The sequence below is a fragment of the Falco peregrinus genome, chromosome 4 (genome assembly GCF_023634155.1).
Source record: "Falco peregrinus isolate bFalPer1 chromosome 4, bFalPer1.pri, whole genome shotgun sequence".
Taxonomy (NCBI): domain Eukaryota; kingdom Metazoa; phylum Chordata; class Aves; order Falconiformes; family Falconidae; genus Falco; species Falco peregrinus.
Window position 1 is genome coordinate 57,130,691 of NC_073724.1, and position 17,193 is coordinate 57,147,883.

A 17,193-nucleotide genomic window follows, 5' to 3' on the forward strand; every position below is an offset into this window, starting at 1 on the left:
AGAAAGGATGAGGTGCAGAAGTTTGTTTGCAAACATAAAAGTGATCCCAGGTGGCTTGTTGTGTGAGGCCAAAGAAGCCATCAACGCAGGTGTCCCTTTGCTCCCAGCACAGGACTGTGGATGCTCGCAACTCACCATAGCCCCCACCAGCCCCATCAGCAAGACACCACTGACCTCAGGGCCCCAAGAAGGGGAACATCACATCAGGAAAAGGGGTAGAGGCCAAAAAATGTGTGTTTTAATGGTTTTAACTGCATCATCGTTCTTTCCTGTAACAGCTATATTTGGAGTAATAACAATTAGACTCTTTCAGTTATGCTAACAAGAAATTCTTGGCTTTGCTTGATGAACATCCCTTTTGTCTATGAACAAGATTTTGTGTGTAACAAGAGCCCGGGTGCAGCTTTGCAGATGGACATTTGGCTGGGTATGTGGCTTATTGCCTTGCGGTGCTGCATGAAACTCTATGGTCCGGGACAGTCTGTGCAAATAGCACATGAAATTCAGGGAAAGTTGATGAAGCCAGAACTGGTGGTGTTTCATGGAATGCTAATGTTCCTAAAGACCCCATTAATCTCCATCATCTGAAAGACACCACGAGCAGAGCGGTAGCATGCTGCCCTGACAACAGCAGGCTTTGGCACTCAGCCGTGTCTGAAAGGAACATCAGTGTGTTTTGCTAGGTTTATTATCTTTGTGGTCAGTTTAGCCAGTTTTCGTAGTAAAAATTTCCTTTAGATTCTCAGGAGGTGGAGGGGGTGTGGAGGGAGCTCCTGGGCTCGTGATAGGGTCAGCAGCTCTTGGACTAACAGGAGCAGGACAGAAAAGTAGAGACCAGCCAAGCCCTAGAGAGAGGCTGCTTTCCCTTTCCCACAGCCCTGATCGTGCTGTGCTATCACAAACCCAGCGCTGCACTTTTGTCAGATCCCTGGGCCCCACTCCCCTTGCTCTTATCACTTGCCCTGAAGCTGGAAGCAGTGGGAACATCAGTTCGACTCCAAGATGGTTTCACTGCTTTCTTCCCCCGAATTGCTCGGGTTGCAGATCTGATGTCTTTATTCTCAAATGCAGAATAACTGGGCTTCCCAACTCTGCAAAATGCCAACATGCTTTCTCTTGCTAACCTGCAAAAGACAGGAAAGGAGCAAATGAGAGGGACTGTCAGTGAAAGACACTCCACCTAACAAAACCCAACCAAAACCAAAACAAATTAAAACTCCCAAACTCTGACATGAAATACAACCCTGGACATGAAAAGCATCCCTCCATCTGAAGCAATGGCATTCTCTTATATTCTACATTTTAGATTTCAGAAGTTTTCAGAAAGTTTTCTTTACCGCCTCCGTAAGAAAGGCAGAGCAAGCCTGGCACGTCTGATCACCTGGTGATTTTTTAATACAGAAGGCAGCCACGAGCCAAACAGAAAGGCATAAACCTCATTTCTCCCACAGGAGACACACCTCAGGTGTCAGCTCTAACATACGATCCTGTCGGCAGCCCCCAGGTGCACCGGGGAGGGAGCCCAGGGGAGCTTCCCCCCATGGCCTGCTACATCATGGTGGGCTTTCCTCCTGGCCGGCATGGTCCCTGCCACGCACCAGGGAGGCACCAAGGCGATGCCCACCTCCTCTGGGGAGCCGGGCTGAAATCACGGCGTTTGGAGAGGCAGCCATGGGGCTGCCCGAAGCCTGCAGGCTGCACCCCGGCACGGCGCTGGCCAGGCTCCTGTAGGGCAGCGGGCAGGAACCACTCCCTCCGGGCCCTTCCACCACCACCTCCCGCACAGCCTCCGCAAGAGGGAGGAATCGGTGCTGTTAGCACGAGTGAACCAAGTTAATGTTTCATTAACATTGACGGTGTGCTCCCATTCCACGCCAGGCAGACCTGAAGGAGCTTCGGCAGGTATGGTGGGCAAGAAGCACACATGGATGCAGAGCCGAGGTGTGCCGGCACACATGTCTGCTCAGGGCAGCATCCCTGAGGGATAACATCTCAGTCTGGGTCTAACCTTCAAAGCACAGTGCTCCAGAAGTGGCCTTCAAGCTTATTACTCAAGCTTGCTAATTGTGGAAACCAGTGGGAGGAGAAGGGGCTTCACTTCCCTCTTTGTACATGCAAGTTCAGCTGCCTCTGATGACAGTGGTGCAGCTTTCCTGGCCTCATTCTCCATTAATTTTTGGAGAGCCTGGGCCCCTCGAGCCCAGGCTTTGCCTTGCTGGTGCCTAGCTCAGCCAGAGAGGGAAAAGGCAGTTCAGCCTGCCTAACCCTGCCTGCCACCATGCCCTGGGCTCCCCCTCGGAACCGGGGTTAGCATAGCTGCCCATCCCGGCCGGGGAAGCTGGGTCTCCAGCCCTGTGCCCCCCCCATGCTCCTGCATGACCTTCCCCCTCGGCCGTCTCTCCCTTTGGTGGCCAGCCCAAGGTCAGCAACGCAGGCTTTAAATACCAGCGGAGGCAAGCAAACAGCAGGCCCCCTTCAAGCAGCTCTGGGTACATTAAACACAACAAAAGGCTGCAGGCTGAGGGGTTGGCACAGCAAAGGGACTGGGCCTGGCTGTGGTGGCCACGAGGCCGGGGTGTCGGGGCAGTGCTGGACGCTGGCAAGCAGCCCTGCATGGTCAGATGAGGAAAGTGGGCGCCGGCTGAATCCTGCTGGACTATACAGCAAGAGGGGGCTTAGACCAGCAGCCCTCCTGCGAGGCCACAGAGTTGTCCACTGGTCAGCAACGAGTGTCCTGACCAATTGCTGCAGTGGCCAGGAGCCCTTCAGCAGAGCCCACAGAATAGCCATCGCTCCATCCTACCTTGATAAACCTCTCCAGACAGGCAGCGCTCCTTTTCACTCGCCTGCACAAACTTTCCATGAGAATCCCGTATTTGTCACAGCTGCACGTGGGTCGTGCCCGTGGCTCAGCCGTGCCACGCAGCCGGTGTGTCACAGGAGCTCCGATTCCAGCTCTATGCACTAGTGCTTCCCCCTGCTCTTCCCACAGGTTTCTCACCCCTGCTTGCCCCCCACATTTTCTGCATCCCTCTGCACACAGGCGCTGGTGCCCTCCACTCACAGCTTTCCATCCCCAGTATTTCATCCACCTCATGTGGCAGAAGATAGAAAAGGGAGGTTCCCCTGGCCTGCTGTGCAATTCAGTGGATAAATAAAGGTATCAAGGCCTTCTGTCAGCTCTGTGCAGCCATATTTTACCCTTTGTTCAGAAAAGATCCAGAGAAAAATCTGTCTTTACAAATCTTTCCTCCTTTTAACCCAAACTTTTCCTCCAGCCTTTCAGGGGAAACACCAAGTTCTCAGTCGGTTGGTTTGCAGGATGGTGGAAAATCCCCAAGTTTCCAATGGAAAATTTCTAGACTCGGTACCCATGCACATAAGAATGTGCAGCTCTTGATGGCCCTTCTCTTTTCGTGGTCTCTGCTGTTGCAAAGCAGAAGAGGGACACAAGATGAGCCCATGAAGGCTGTTCCTGGCTCAGGAGCAGGCTGCTCACATCCATGGTGTGCAGCACACAGCCCTGGGTCCCCTCCAGGCCCCTCATGGTGCCTCTTTGGTTTCACCAAACACACAGATAATATTTTTGCGTGCTTTTCCAGGTCTAGGTCTTGGAAGAGGGAAGGGCTGTGCAGCAGGCAGCCGATCGGGGAGGCTCTTTGTGGCATGAAATAGAGGGGACCTGTTGCATGCTCAGGGATGGGGCTGAGCCATGTGGGTGACCAGGCTTGTTGCTGCTTTTCTTTAGGAGTGGTTGCACTTTTGGAGTTCTGTTGTCCGATTCTACCTTTATTATGTGAATTACATACACTGTTAGCTGGGGGGTGGGGGGGTGGTTAAGGCAAGCTATTTAATGAACATAAACCTGGAAAATTTATACTTTTCAGTTTCAAAGTCAAGCTGCCACAGAAAGAAGGTATGGTTTCCCTCCACTGGGGTACCCCTTGCCTGAAAATAGTTTTGAGTCTTGGCCTCACTTACAACGCAAGCAGTAAGAGAAGCTTTACAAAGGCAGTACAACGTTTCAGAAGAAGGCTGCAACACGTTTTAAATTCATGTGAAGTCCGCATCAGTCTCCCGATTCAGTGAATCACTGCAGGTGCAGAAGAAGAGCTGTGATTGCAAATGGCTGTCACATACCTGCACATACACGCGCCAGGGGACACGTGCACCCTGACCGGTCACCTCCCAGCAGGGACGAACCCACCTGCTGAGGCAAGAGGAGCTGTGTGCAGGGCAAGAAGATGGAGAGGGTGGAGAGGGAGGTCAGAAGGGGGAGCGCAGCTTCCTCGGCAGCAACAACGGGGAGACTGGGAGGTGGTTTGCAGTCTTTAACCAAACCTGACAGGAGAAAAGGTTGAAATGTCAAAATATTCAAAGAATAAAAAAAACCTCCTGAAGTTTTAATATGTTCCATTTCAGGTCAGTTCAGTGTCAGGCTGGGTTAGCCTCTGCTGTCACATCATCTGAAGGTTTAAGCTTGAGCACTTCTTCTGCCCTGGCCAGGGTGGTGGGATCCCCAGTCAGGCAATGCGGTGTCTGAGGAAACCCCCATCCCCACGTGCGGCCCCACTGCTGTGTTGTGGGAGCCCTGGCACAGCCCAGTTCCCAGGGGCTGGGCGGAGAGACTCAGAAAATGGGGGAATTGCTACTCTGGAGGGGGTAACACAGAGCAAGCAGGTGTGAATGAATTGAACCCAAACCAAAAGCAAGCAATTTGTCCTGATTAGACATCAAAATGAAAAAAAAAAAAAATATTAATCCTCATTTGGATGAAACAGCCTGGAGTAAAATATTTAATTTCTGTATTTCTAATTAGAACTGGAGAAGAAAATAAACAGCAAAGTCAACACTTACCAGTCAACAGGTATGGTGATTATAGGACTATAATAACATTACTCATACATTATACCCCTCAATGAGCTGCCTTCTAAATCTGTGAGGTTTAGTGTTTTCTAAGTATTTTTCAGGAGCGTTCATCCCTGTGCAGAGAAAATCTGCTGACGGGCACCGGGCCTGCTTCTCTGAGGTACTTCTCCCAAAGCGGCTGGATGACATTCATACAGAGACCTCAGGGGCCACAAACCACGGGTGGGAAACCGATCCTTCTCCATCGTCTGCCAGCAGCTCTGCATGGGGGGGGAAGGGGAACGATGCCTGTGTGGGTTTTGGTGGTGACATGTGTGTGGTCGCTGGGGTTGGATGTGTGCGAGGCAGAGCAGCCACCAACGGTTTGACAGCTGCCGCTGTGCTGAGTTAGTGCGATACCAGAGCTCCCAGGGAGAGAGGAGCGGAGCTGCTCAGGGCTGTCACAAGGGTTCTCCGTCCTTTTTGGCTGGGGCCGTAGGACCTCCAAGATCAGGTCATTCCCGTGGCAGTGAAGATAGAGCAGAGCACACTTGTTTGTATGCATTCCAGCAGCAGACTTGGAAGTGAGAAATACAGAAATGCAAAGTGTTGTCATATAAGAACACCACCACACATTTTCAGTGTTAGCTGTCCTTTCTGTTTTGCATCCTGCTAATTAAAAATACATTAGGATCATAGATGTACAGGATGGTCTGTGTGGGAGGGGACCTTTGGTGGTCACTGAGTCCAACCCCTTCCCAAGGCAGGGCCAGCCCCAAGGGTACAGCAGGTTGGCCAGGGTTGCACCCAGATGGGTTTTTAGTGTCTTCAAGGATGGAGACTGCACGGGCTCTCAGGGTTCCTGTTCCTTCAGTGACCACCCTCATGGAGAAGAGCTTTCTCCTTCTAGTTCACTGGAGTTTCCTTCGCTGCTACTTGTCTTTGCTGCCTCTTGTCCTTTTGCTGTGCTCCTCAGAGAAGAGCTGGGCGCTGTAACCTCCCTTTAGGCCACTGAAGACAGCAGCAGGATCTCACTGCAGCCTTCCCCTGCTGCTGAGCAAGCCCTGGACACGGGGCTCCAAATGCGTCCTGGTGAGCCTGGACGAAGGGAATAACTGCTTTGCTCAGCTTCCCAGATGCACTCTTCTTTGTGCTGCCTGGCACGTGGTTTGCTTTCCTTGCACAAGGGTGCACTACTGACTTACGTCCAACTTGTTGTGCAGCGGGGCCCGCCTGTGCTGTGCCACGGGGCTCCCCTCTCCCAGGCACAGGCTCTGCCGTTGCCCTTGCTGAGCTCAGCAGGGTCTGCAGGGCCCCTCTGCAGCTGGCTGACACCTCTCCGAGCGGCAGCAGTTAATGGAGACATTACACAGCCGCAGCACCAGTGCTGGTCCCTGAGGGACACCACTCCACATGGACTGCAGCTGGATGTCCACCCAGCCAGCACTGTGCTGTGGGCTCGGCTGCTCAGCCGCCACCCATCCCCCAGCCCTCCCTGAGCCGACACACAGCTTCCCGTCTGGCTGCCACTTTGCCAGCTCTGCTGACATCAAAAGGGAAAGCCTCCACCTTTGCCCACCAGCCCACTTGTCTCATGAAAGAAAATGACCAGGCTGGCGGGCACAGTACGCCGTTAGTAAATCCTAACCACCTCCTTGTCTTTCATATGCTTACGAATAGCTTCCAAGAGGAGTTGTGTACTTAATGAGTTGTTACTTATTTTCTAACCAATACCATTTCTTTAATGATATGTAGAAATTATGCAAGTGAAATGAAGTTGCTAATGAAAATTGTTTTTGCAGTTATCCATCCAGTGTTAAATAGGAAGCAGCTGTCCACCAGCACCAAGCGACTGCCACAGGCAGTGGGCTGGTGGCACAGACGGCGTTACTTCCACAAGCAAGTCTTGTCTTTAAGTTCAGTGCTGGCTCTAAAGTCCTGGCGATTTCTTCAATAAAATGCAAGTTTCTCAGCCCATATCTACCGATGCATCACTCCTTCTCCAACTACTGACATCTTTCATTTTCACTGAAAAATATCTGACATCTTAATTAACAATTTCCAATATTGGAGGAGAAATCAAAGGGAGAAACCATCTTAATATAACCACCCACTGTTATATGACCTTGTTTTTACTTCTGTTTTTTATGTAAATGCATTTTTGTAGTTCATTGATCTTAATATATTTATGTATTCAATTTGTGCATCAGCTGGAATTACATACGTAGCTTATTATACAATAAGGATATAATAAAATTATACTAACTCTATTTATGCTTTTATATTAATGCATTTATCTAATTTGTATTTTTGGAGCTTCTAGTCAAAACAGATTTTCAGCTGTAATATTGTTCTGCTTTGTTCTTACCTTTTACTGTAGATACTGCTGTTAACTTGGTGCATTTTCATTTTCAGTGTTCACTGAACTTTACTAACTCCAGCTTAGAAATAAGGAAAACTAATTTAAATCATCCACCTAAATCATTTTGCTTCCTAACTCTTGCCTAATGCAGCCGGCACGTTTGAATCTAGGTTAGCAGGTTAAGTATAGGTTACAGGCAGCATTGAAAGCAGCCAGGTCCTCCCCCTCTGTCAGAAATCTGGCCTTCCTTTCCTTCAAACATATTTTTCCTGCCTGTTCTCTAATATGCAGGACCTGAGAAATGTGTTTGACGCCACTGAGATGAAAGCAGTCGGCGGCGCCCCTCTCCCCTCCATGCACGCTGCCGTCACGCTGCCTGGTGCCTTCCTCACCCTCCCGTGCGCCTTCCTCGCTCTCCCGTGCACCTTCCTCACCCTCCCGTGCGCCTTCCTCACCCTCCCGTGCACCTTCCTCGCCCTCCCGTGCACCTTCCTCACCCTCCCGTGCGCCTTCCTCGCCCTCCTGTGCGCCTTCCTCACCCTCCCGTGCGCCTTCCTCACCCTCCCGTGCACCTTCCTCGCCCTCCCGTGCACCTTCCTCACCCTCCCGTGCGCCTTCCTCACCCTCCCGTGCGCCTTCCTCGCCCTCCCGTGCGCCTTCCTCGCCCTCCCGTGCGCCTTCCTCGCCCTCCCGTGCACCTTCCTCACCCTCCCGTGCACCTTCCTCACCCTCCCGTGCGCCTTCCTCGCCCTCCCCGTGCACCTTCCTCGCCCTCCCGTGCACCTTCCTCGCCCTCCCGTGCGCCTTCCTCACCCTCCCGTGCGCCTTCCTCGCCCTCCCGTGCACCTTCCTCACCCTCCCGTGCGCCTTCCTCACCCTCCCGTGCGCCTTCCTCACCCTCCCGTGCGCCTTCCTCGCCCCCCCCGTGCGCCTTCCTCACCCTCCCGTGCGCCTTCCTCGCCCTCCCGTGCACCTTCCTCGCCCTCCCGTGCGCCTTCCTCGCCCTCCCGTGCGCCTTCCTCGCCCTCCCGTGCACCTTCCTCACCCTCCCGTGCGCCTTCCTCGCCCTCCCGTGCACCTTCCTCGCCCTCCCGTGCGCCTTCCTCACGCTCCACGCCAAGCTCTGCCCTCCTGGTTTCGCCGTCTCCTTCACGCTGTGCAGCCACACCTGGGCGAGCGGTGCTGAACTCAGCAGAGTTTTAGGTTCCCCGGCCAATGATAGATGGGAACAGGCGGGATATAATGTAAGAGAGAAGAGAACGTGAAATCCTTGACCTCATTTTCGTTAGAGCACAAACTCCGAAGTTTTGAGAGGCTCCACTTTGCCTCCTGTACAGACGCACCCTGCTGTTTCCTTTATCATCTTCACCCTGTGAGAACAGAAGTAACAACTTTTTCCTTTCAAACGCAATTTGGGATTTCGTTTCATTATTAATTATTAATCTGTTGTTTAGATTTAGTTGCCCACCGAAATCTGTGTACTGTTAAATTACCACAGTGCAGAAATCAGTGCAGAAAGAGCACTTTTTTCAGGAAGCCTCTAACTCCACATCTCACCAAGTCCCTCCGCTGGATTCACCCAAAGAGCTTTTGCTCAATGCAGAAAATGTTAAATCCTGTTGAAAACCTCCTCCATCCCTCCTTGCTTTTCCCCCTAACTTCTTTGCACCTCTGTTCCCATTTCTGAAACCTCTACATGGGAGCCTCTACAAGCCTTTTAACCTCTGGCCACCCATTTCTTTTTCATTGTTTTCAGGACACTGTGCCATCTCCTTGTCTTACTTCAGCTTTAAAAACATAATCATATGTTTGCCCTGAATATCAACCAGCTCACAGTGTAATGACTCAAAGTACCTTTCTGTTCATCCTCCTCTCCTTTCTATGGGAAACACAAATTGATCAAATCTCTGATCAAATGTCTGTAAATCTGATTTTTCTCTTACTTGGCCTGACTCCTATTTCATCATCTGAAAACCAGTTAATTCACCCCAGATTGGTGGCTATTACACTAAACTATCATGCTGCCTGATCTGAGGCAAAAAAGCGCAATGCATCTTATGGTCAGAAACTCAGCAGTATTTAGCTGACACAACAACCCTGCCATATTCCTCCAGCAGACAGGCTCAGTTACCGCTGTCCCGATGTCCAAATAATGCAAAGCTCACAGCTGACCTTACGTATGTGCCCATTTAAAGACTGTGCCCCCACCATGCATCCTGTGAAGTGAGTGAAAGGCAGGGCACACCGAAAGACCCAGCTGGAAGGGATGAAACCCTGACCCTGCTGAATTCACTGGGCAATTTTGGGGTCGACGTTACTAGAGATCAATAAAAGAGTAAGAGCATTAGCGAACAACTTTGAAAAGCAGCAAGGATGCCAGCCAGCCTGCAGGTGCTTTCCCAAACCCTAGCTCCCCTCGCAGCGGGGTTGTTCTGAGAGCCCTTTGCTTTTCCATCCCCGGGGAGCTGCTGGGGACACTTCTCAGTCCTGCTCCTCTGTGCGCAGGGTGAGCTCAGGTTCGGTGTGCGTCTCCAGACACACCAGAGCCTTTGGTTTAAAGCAGATAGAAAAGGCAGTTAAAAAATGACACCTGCATCTTCTCTGCTCTGCCTTGTCATATACCTTTTACATATAAATATATATATACTTTTATCTTACATTCTCTGAAGATGAGTTAGCACCATCAGAGATCACCTAAGGATCATTCTTGGCAGAAAACAGAAAAACGTGGATCTTCATTTCCCCAGCTGCGCAACACGGCAAACAGTGATTTTCCCCCACCCACTCCCAGTGCAACCTCTTATATCCCAACAGATGGCTACAATTTGTAGTGGGAGAATTATATCGTTTGCAGGTTAATTGGGGAAAAAAAACCCCAAACAACAAAACCTGGAGAGAAACAAGTTCTCCTTCACTTTATCTGTCCCGATAACAGCTATCACACCAAGCCTATTGCAGGCCCTAAGGGCACTCTACAATATGCGTAACTGCCAACGTACCAAGGCAGTCAAGAGAAAAGAGAAGGACATTTGATAGGAACTAACCTCTCCTTGCCAGCCCCAACACCAGCATTATCAACACCCTTTATAAAGAATCGTATCTGCTGCGGGCTGATAATGGTGAGCAGGGGCTTTCATTGGTATAGAAAGCAGATCTTGGTGACCTTCAGCGGAGAGGAAGGTATAAAAACCAAAGTATTTTTCTTGGGTGGCTGTTTGGGCACCAGTTGAATTTCTTAGTTTCCCAGGAGGACACGTTTTGGGAAAATTTTGTGAGAAAATGGCAACTTTAAATGAAAAAAAGACGTGCAGCGAACGGATGGAAAATTTCCGTCGTTTTGTCTGGAATCCAGAAACAAGGCTCTTCATGGGAAGGACCTTGATTAACTGGGGTAGGTTTTCACACATAAGAGTCTTCTCTTCTGGTATGCTTAAAAACCTTGTGGGGGGGTGGGGGTGGTGGGAATCATCCTGATGAGTGGGACATAATACGGTGGTAGATGTGTTGTAATTGTTGGAGAAACCAGTTTTCATATGTGCTTCTGAGACACGTTGAGGGCGGCCCTATAAGCTGAATCACTTAGATCAGAACATAGTTCGTGCAAATATAAGCAGGCTTTATATTGGTTTTGGACTAAATACTTCAAAAGGACAAAACTTATTAACAGTTAACTTATTAATAGCTACCAGTGATGGTTACAGTGTGGTTCTGACCTTGCGAACTAAAGGGGGTTCTGATATATGGAGAATTTTGCTTAATTGGCGGGTTTTGTCCCGTTCTCTGGAAACACATTTTGCTTTTCTGAAATTGCTTTCTAAATTATTGTCTGTTCAGTAGATCTTCTCTCTTACCACCGCATGCTAGTGCATATTTCTGCTGAGCCTCCCTGCCCATAGCCAGACTCATGTCTACAACAACGATGTTTTCTGATCTGCCCTCTAGGAAGGGCAGCCCTGACCATTGTACAGCAGATCCCTGCTCTTCCCACAGATCGTAAGAGTAGCTGCAAGTTTCCAGATGATTTTTTTCTACCATGAAGCCTGTGAGTGCAGCTTATTGGCCACTCGTAAAACCAGAATTTTACAGAAAATGAAACTGAAATGTGAGCCTTTCCAGTTTAGAGAGAAGAAGGTGCTACAAGGCAGCAATAATTACAGGGAGCAGTTTCTGATGGCATCCCCACAACTTGTAGGGCACCAGCTGTGTGTAAGACACATTTCTGCACATACAGACAGAAACACAACATTATTCTGCATCTCACACCAGAAAGATAGTAAGATGACACATTTTGCTGAAGGTGATTTCAGCTGTAAAAGGCAGTGAAGTGATACGGGTCTAAAATCAACATGCCTGAAATACTGACATCTGTCATCCAGATAATGCAAGGAGCAACTTGTTTTCATCGAAGAAACACCTGGGCTGTGTCACTTAGTCCATGTGTAGGAAGTAGATAAATGCTCTTAATTTGTGAAGTTACTTCAACAAACCACACAATCTTCTATGCTTTAAATAATCAAAGCACTACCTATTTCAAAAATTCTTGTAAAACTGAACAAATTTACAGCCAAATTGTTTCTAGAAGCATATCCTTCTGAGTGTAGAGAAGAAGATCCAAAACTCCTGTCCTTTTGTGGGAAAAACCTCCCTGGGGCCCAGGGTGGAAAGGAGATGGCCATCACTGCCAGGATGGTCCCAGCCATGGAGGGACCACTGCACCACCGCCTGGCTTGGAAAGTGCTCTTTATTTATTTATTTATTTATTTGTAAAAGCCCTCATTTTTTCCACAGTGTGGATCAGCCTGTACTACCTGGCTTTCTACGTGGTGATGTCAGGGCTGTTCGCACTCTCCATCTATTCTTTAATGAGGACGGTGAATCCATACGAGCCAGATTACCAAGACCAGCTGAAATCCCCAGGTACGCCCACGGTCCAGCCTGGGGTGGGGGGTGCATGGGGTGGGGGGGGGAGTTAAACCCCCCCAGGGTCCCGCAGCAGCTGGTGGGGCTGGGCTGGGCTGGGCAGCGTTGGCAGAGCCCAGGCACCAGAGGATACAAACGTGGAACAGATCAGGTCGGTTCTGCCTGAACGATCCCTGCAAAGTTTAACCTCTGCCTGAAAATTCCTCTAGGTTATAAAAATCTGGTGTGTTTATTTCATTTATGTGCTAATATATTTATATTTAAATATATTAATACATTAATGAACATACGTAAGATAATATAAATTAAGCCCTTTCTAGGCTGTGGGACACCTCTCCTCTCCCTGAAGGCGGGGGGCAGCCCCTGGGGAAACCCTGCTTTCTGCTCCAGCCCCAAAGTACCCCAGAGGGTTTTGGGGTGCCTGGCAAGACAGAGGGGTCCTGGGGCGAGCAGCCCGGGGTGGATAGCACGGGGAGTCCCTGGGAGAGCAGGAGTGCTTCCCAGTGGGGTGTGCTGTGCCTGTGGCCAAGCAAATAAACCCAAGGCAGACACATGGGGCTAGGAATAAAGATTTAGGACACGAAGTGAGACGTGGGGGATCATCAGCAAGAGATCATCAGCGCACACTGCTAAAACTTCACCCCCTTGATGGCTTGTTTTTACAATGGGAGAGAAAAAATTACTTTTGCAAAGCTGTGGCTCTAAAAATTATTCTGTCTGCTGCTGTTGTATTTAGAAGTTTCCTCTCCCAATGTTCAGGAAGTTTGGCATTTGCTGGAAAAATCATTCCTGTAAAATATTAAGCGTTGCTTTTTCAAAAGCTGTTTCTCATGCTGCAGTATGATCTGTTTCTTTAAGCTGATGTGACTATTGTAACTGCTATTGTTAACAAGTCCTGGGGAAATCCAGTGCAATTGCTGGGATAATTTTGCAAGCTGTTCTGACAACAGCATGGATAAATGTGAAAAGAAAAAGAGTTTAGCAGCAGTGGAGGCTTTAGGGGTTTTGGTTGAAGAACTCACAGCTGAGATGGTTCCTGTACATGGTTAATCCTTCCCCGCAAAGCCTGGGGATCTCCCACACTTACAATAGTGAGTCTTGATGCAGCGTAATTGCTATTGTCAATTTAAATAAAAAAACCTGTGCCTGGCATCTCTCCTCTGCTTTGCCTTCCCTTTTCTTCCCCCATGAAGGTGTAACATTACGACCTGACGTTTATGGGGATAGAGGACTACAAATTTATTACAACGCATCCGACAACAAAACCTGGGAAGGTTTAGTGACAACTCTTCAGACTTTTCTGACAGGTAAAAATGAGGTTTCCTGCATAATATTGAAGAAACATGTTCTTCATGTTACGGTCTGACGACCTTAACTCAGTGTTTCCATTTTCTGTTTGTCCTTCTGAAATGACAAATGTTGAGCGGAAAACACATCTTCTGAAAGGGACAAACAAATCACCTCATGAATCTATAAATCAAACATATGTAAACACATTATTAAAAGCAGAGCCTTGTTTCAGAGTTTTTTTACATTGTTTAATCCTAATTAGTTGTAATAAAATAGTCCAATAGAAGGTCTGAAGGAAGAGGAAAGAAAAAAGGTCTCAAAACCTAGCCTCATCAAAATTCATCTAATACTGTCTGTTACTACAAATATCAAAGTGCCATAGTAAGTCTTGTGAAGCCATTGCGTAGTGTCATCAGAGTATAGTCAGAGTAGGTTAGCTACTCCATTGCCTGTTCATATCTTAACGCGTTTATATTCCTTTTGAGCCTTAATATCATATTTCTGTGTTTCTCATACACATATTGAGAAAAATCATATTTGAAATTGACTTTATATGGAGCTATCAACACAAATTGCCAGTCTTAACTCAATTTGATCTCCTGCTTTGCTTTGCCTGAGTGTTCTAAAAAAACCCCAACAACCCCCTGGAACAATTTAAACTTTCTTCACTCTGTCTAATCCCAAGTTCACTTGAAGTACAGTCCCCCATGATATAACCTCCAGCCTGATATTGGGATGTATAACTTAGGTATGAAAAACTTCAGAGGTGAATTTTTCTTTCTTCCTTCACACATCTAGCATATACACCTGCTGCTCAGCACCTGAACATCAACTGCACCAGTGACACATACTTCTTCCAAGACACCTTCGACGGCCCGAATAAAACAAAACTATCCTGCAAATTTACCTCAGATATGCTTCAAAACTGCTCCGGCGCCACAGATCCAACTTTTGGATTTCCAGAAGGAAAACCCTGTTTTATTATAAAAATGAACAGGGTAAGTACAAGCTCAAGGTGCTGAGCAGGAGAGAATTCACTGAGAAACCCCCCATAGCTCGAGTCTCCGCTGCAGAGCTGCTGTATCACCTGCTGCCACAGCCTCGAATCTCTGCGTCGTAGTGGGAAGAAAAATTCACGTGCTTTTCCTCAGGGACCTCCAAAGTTACCAAAGAAATAGTGAGACTCTGTCACCACCCCAGAAAAGTAACGTAGGGCAAAGTGATCTCAGAACCGTCTCTCTAAAGCGCTGGCTTCTGCGCCGTTCCGTCAGCATCTCTGCGGCGCTCCCATCCAGCCAAGTGGCACCTGGAGCAGTTTGGTTCTGCCACACCGCGACCCCGTGCCTTCAGCCGAGGCGTTGAGATGTGACAGTAACTAAAGCGCCTGCAGAGGGCCGATACTTGCACACCTTATTTCTCCAGGCTGCAAAGCAAATCTTTAGCAGAACCTATAAAAACTAAATTCAAACCTGGTATATGGTTTTCTCAGTGAAAACCACCCATACGTGTTTTGGAGAGGAAAAAGGGAATCTTCTATGCTTCCTTTAATTTCTTCAGGACATAGACAAAGGGAATCTTCTATGCTTCCTTTAATTTCTTCAGGACATAGACAAAGGCATTTTCTTTTTGGTTTTGGGTAAAATTATGAGCCTTCTAGTTGAATTTTGATAGAAAGTGAAGAGCTCAAATTATCCTCCAGTTCCTGATAGACAAAAATTACTTGATTTTAGGTTTGGCTTGCACCTCAGGCATTTTCAAGAATCTGTGCAAGATCTGAGAGGAGAGCTGTGCCCCCGATTTTGGCAGGTGAAACGCAGGCTTTTCCCCAGCGTGCCTCTGCCTCCTCCAGCAAGGCTGTGTGCCAGCCCCAGCAGGGGAAAGGCACATGGACGGTGCCTGGGGAGCTTTACCCCCTTTCACCTTTGCTGCTACACCATGTGATCCCACTATTTTTGTAGGATCAAATAGGCCCAAGGTTTTCTAACCAGGTATAAGATGAAAAGCACAGAGATTCAGCTTTTCCTTTATCGTCATGCAACTAGCCGTTTTAAGAGACCCTCGGCTGTCTGGGCATCAGAAAGAGCAAGTGGCACATGTGGGTGAGCCCGCTGGGCTTGCCAGGAGGTGCAGTGCTACCTGCCCTGGCCAGGCAAGAGCCCGCCTGCAGTGCCCATCCCAGGATGTCCTGCTTCCTAAACATCCAGCCGCGACACGGCTCCTCACCCAGGTGCACAAGATGAGCCCATCTGCTTGACAGTGCCTTACACAGAAACACATGAAGCGGCCTTTAAAGCTCCGTTAATTGTTTGCTCGCTTTTCTCTCAAAAACAATTTCCAAGACCACCAAGGATGTGTTTTCTATTTCAGATTATCAAGTTTTTGCCTGGCAATGGCACTGCACCAAGGGTGAACTGCACATATGTGGTAAGTGAATGAGGTCTGAGTCTCAGTAATTTCAAGCACCGCAGCTCCAATAGCAAATGAAGTGCAGTTGTGACCAGACAGATTACCCTGCAGCTCTGGAAATAAGATTATTCTGGCCAAATACTAGACATATTCTCAGTTATGTGCAATTTCTTGCACCAGCAGACATTAAGGGGAAAAAAAAAAAGTTTGCTTTATTTTAAATCACCTGAAAATTTTGTTTTTTCGTGCTGCACGGGACATTTGCTGTTTGCTTTCAGCAACCGGCAGTGAAGTTCACACCTCAGAGCAGCTTCTTCAGGTTCTCTGCACATTTCAGCGGGTCCCTGAGCACTGAATTCACAACTGCTATGAAAGAACACTTGCCTGTTTTTCTTGGCAATAATAACAGAGGGAGATTTATACTTTTATTTGAAAAATAAGACCGGTGCTAAGCAGACTGCTGAACTTGAGTTTTAATCCACACTACACGGCTTTTAGCAGTGAAACACTTGCCCGAGGCTGGCTTACAGCTGCCTAGCCGATGACGTTTTTCTTACCTTACAAACAGGGTGATGAGTCTCACCCGTTGGAGGTGGACTACTACCCCGTGAACGGTACCTTCAACCTGCACTACTTCCCCTACTATGGAAAAAAGGCACAGGTGGGTGTAACATCACTTTTCTTCTTTATCTTTGTATAAGGTGAAGCGTATGGAGCATCTTTGCAATCTTACAAGAACTGGAAAGAAAGCTAATTTTAAGACTTCATTTTTAAAATTGGTAGTGTAAAATTAAAGAACCTTTTTTTTTTTTTTTTTCCCCTCCTAGCCCAGTTACAGCAATCCTTTGGTAGCTGTGAAATTTCTCAACATTATCAGGAATGTAGAACTTAAAATAGTGTGCAAAATCATTGGAGCTGGAATTACCTTTGATAACGTTCATGATCCATACGAAGGAAAAGTGGAATTTAAATTGAAAATTGAAGACTGAGCAGCTACAGAGACACTTCTGAAAAACACATGAAGAACAAACTTACCTATTATGACATTCATCCATATTTATTTTCTATGACCTCCATATAAATTTACTCAAATTACAGTGCAAAGAGACATTTTCTACTGAAAGATGACCCATATAGCTAAAAATCAAGATACCACTCTCAGTGTGTGAAGATGAGATTATCTCGACATACATAGCTTAACATTCCACGGCTACAGTACGCTGCTGCCTTCATGCAAATATTTGTACAAAACAAATTTCCTCTAAGCTGAGCACCTGTGCCAACAAAGAAAGTAAGTATAGGACCAAAACATCATTTTCTGTCTGTTTTCAAACCATAATAAGGAATTGATGTACGATACTAAATCT

At 47.9% G+C, this 17,193-nt stretch overlaps 1 protein-coding gene across 1 annotated transcript; it reads left to right on the forward strand.

The window, feature by feature from the left end:
* Window positions 1-8,294: 8,294 nt before the first annotated feature.
* Window positions 8,295-16,848, forward strand: ATP4B (ATPase H+/K+ transporting subunit beta). Its single transcript, XM_055802011.1, is given in 7 exon segments — window positions 8,295-10,601; window positions 11,999-12,127; window positions 13,324-13,437; window positions 14,219-14,418; window positions 15,788-15,844; window positions 16,395-16,487; window positions 16,654-16,848. Coding segments are annotated over 7 exon segments (900 nt in total). The 5' UTR covers window positions 8,295-10,489.
* Window positions 16,849-17,193: the final 345 nt, after the last annotated feature.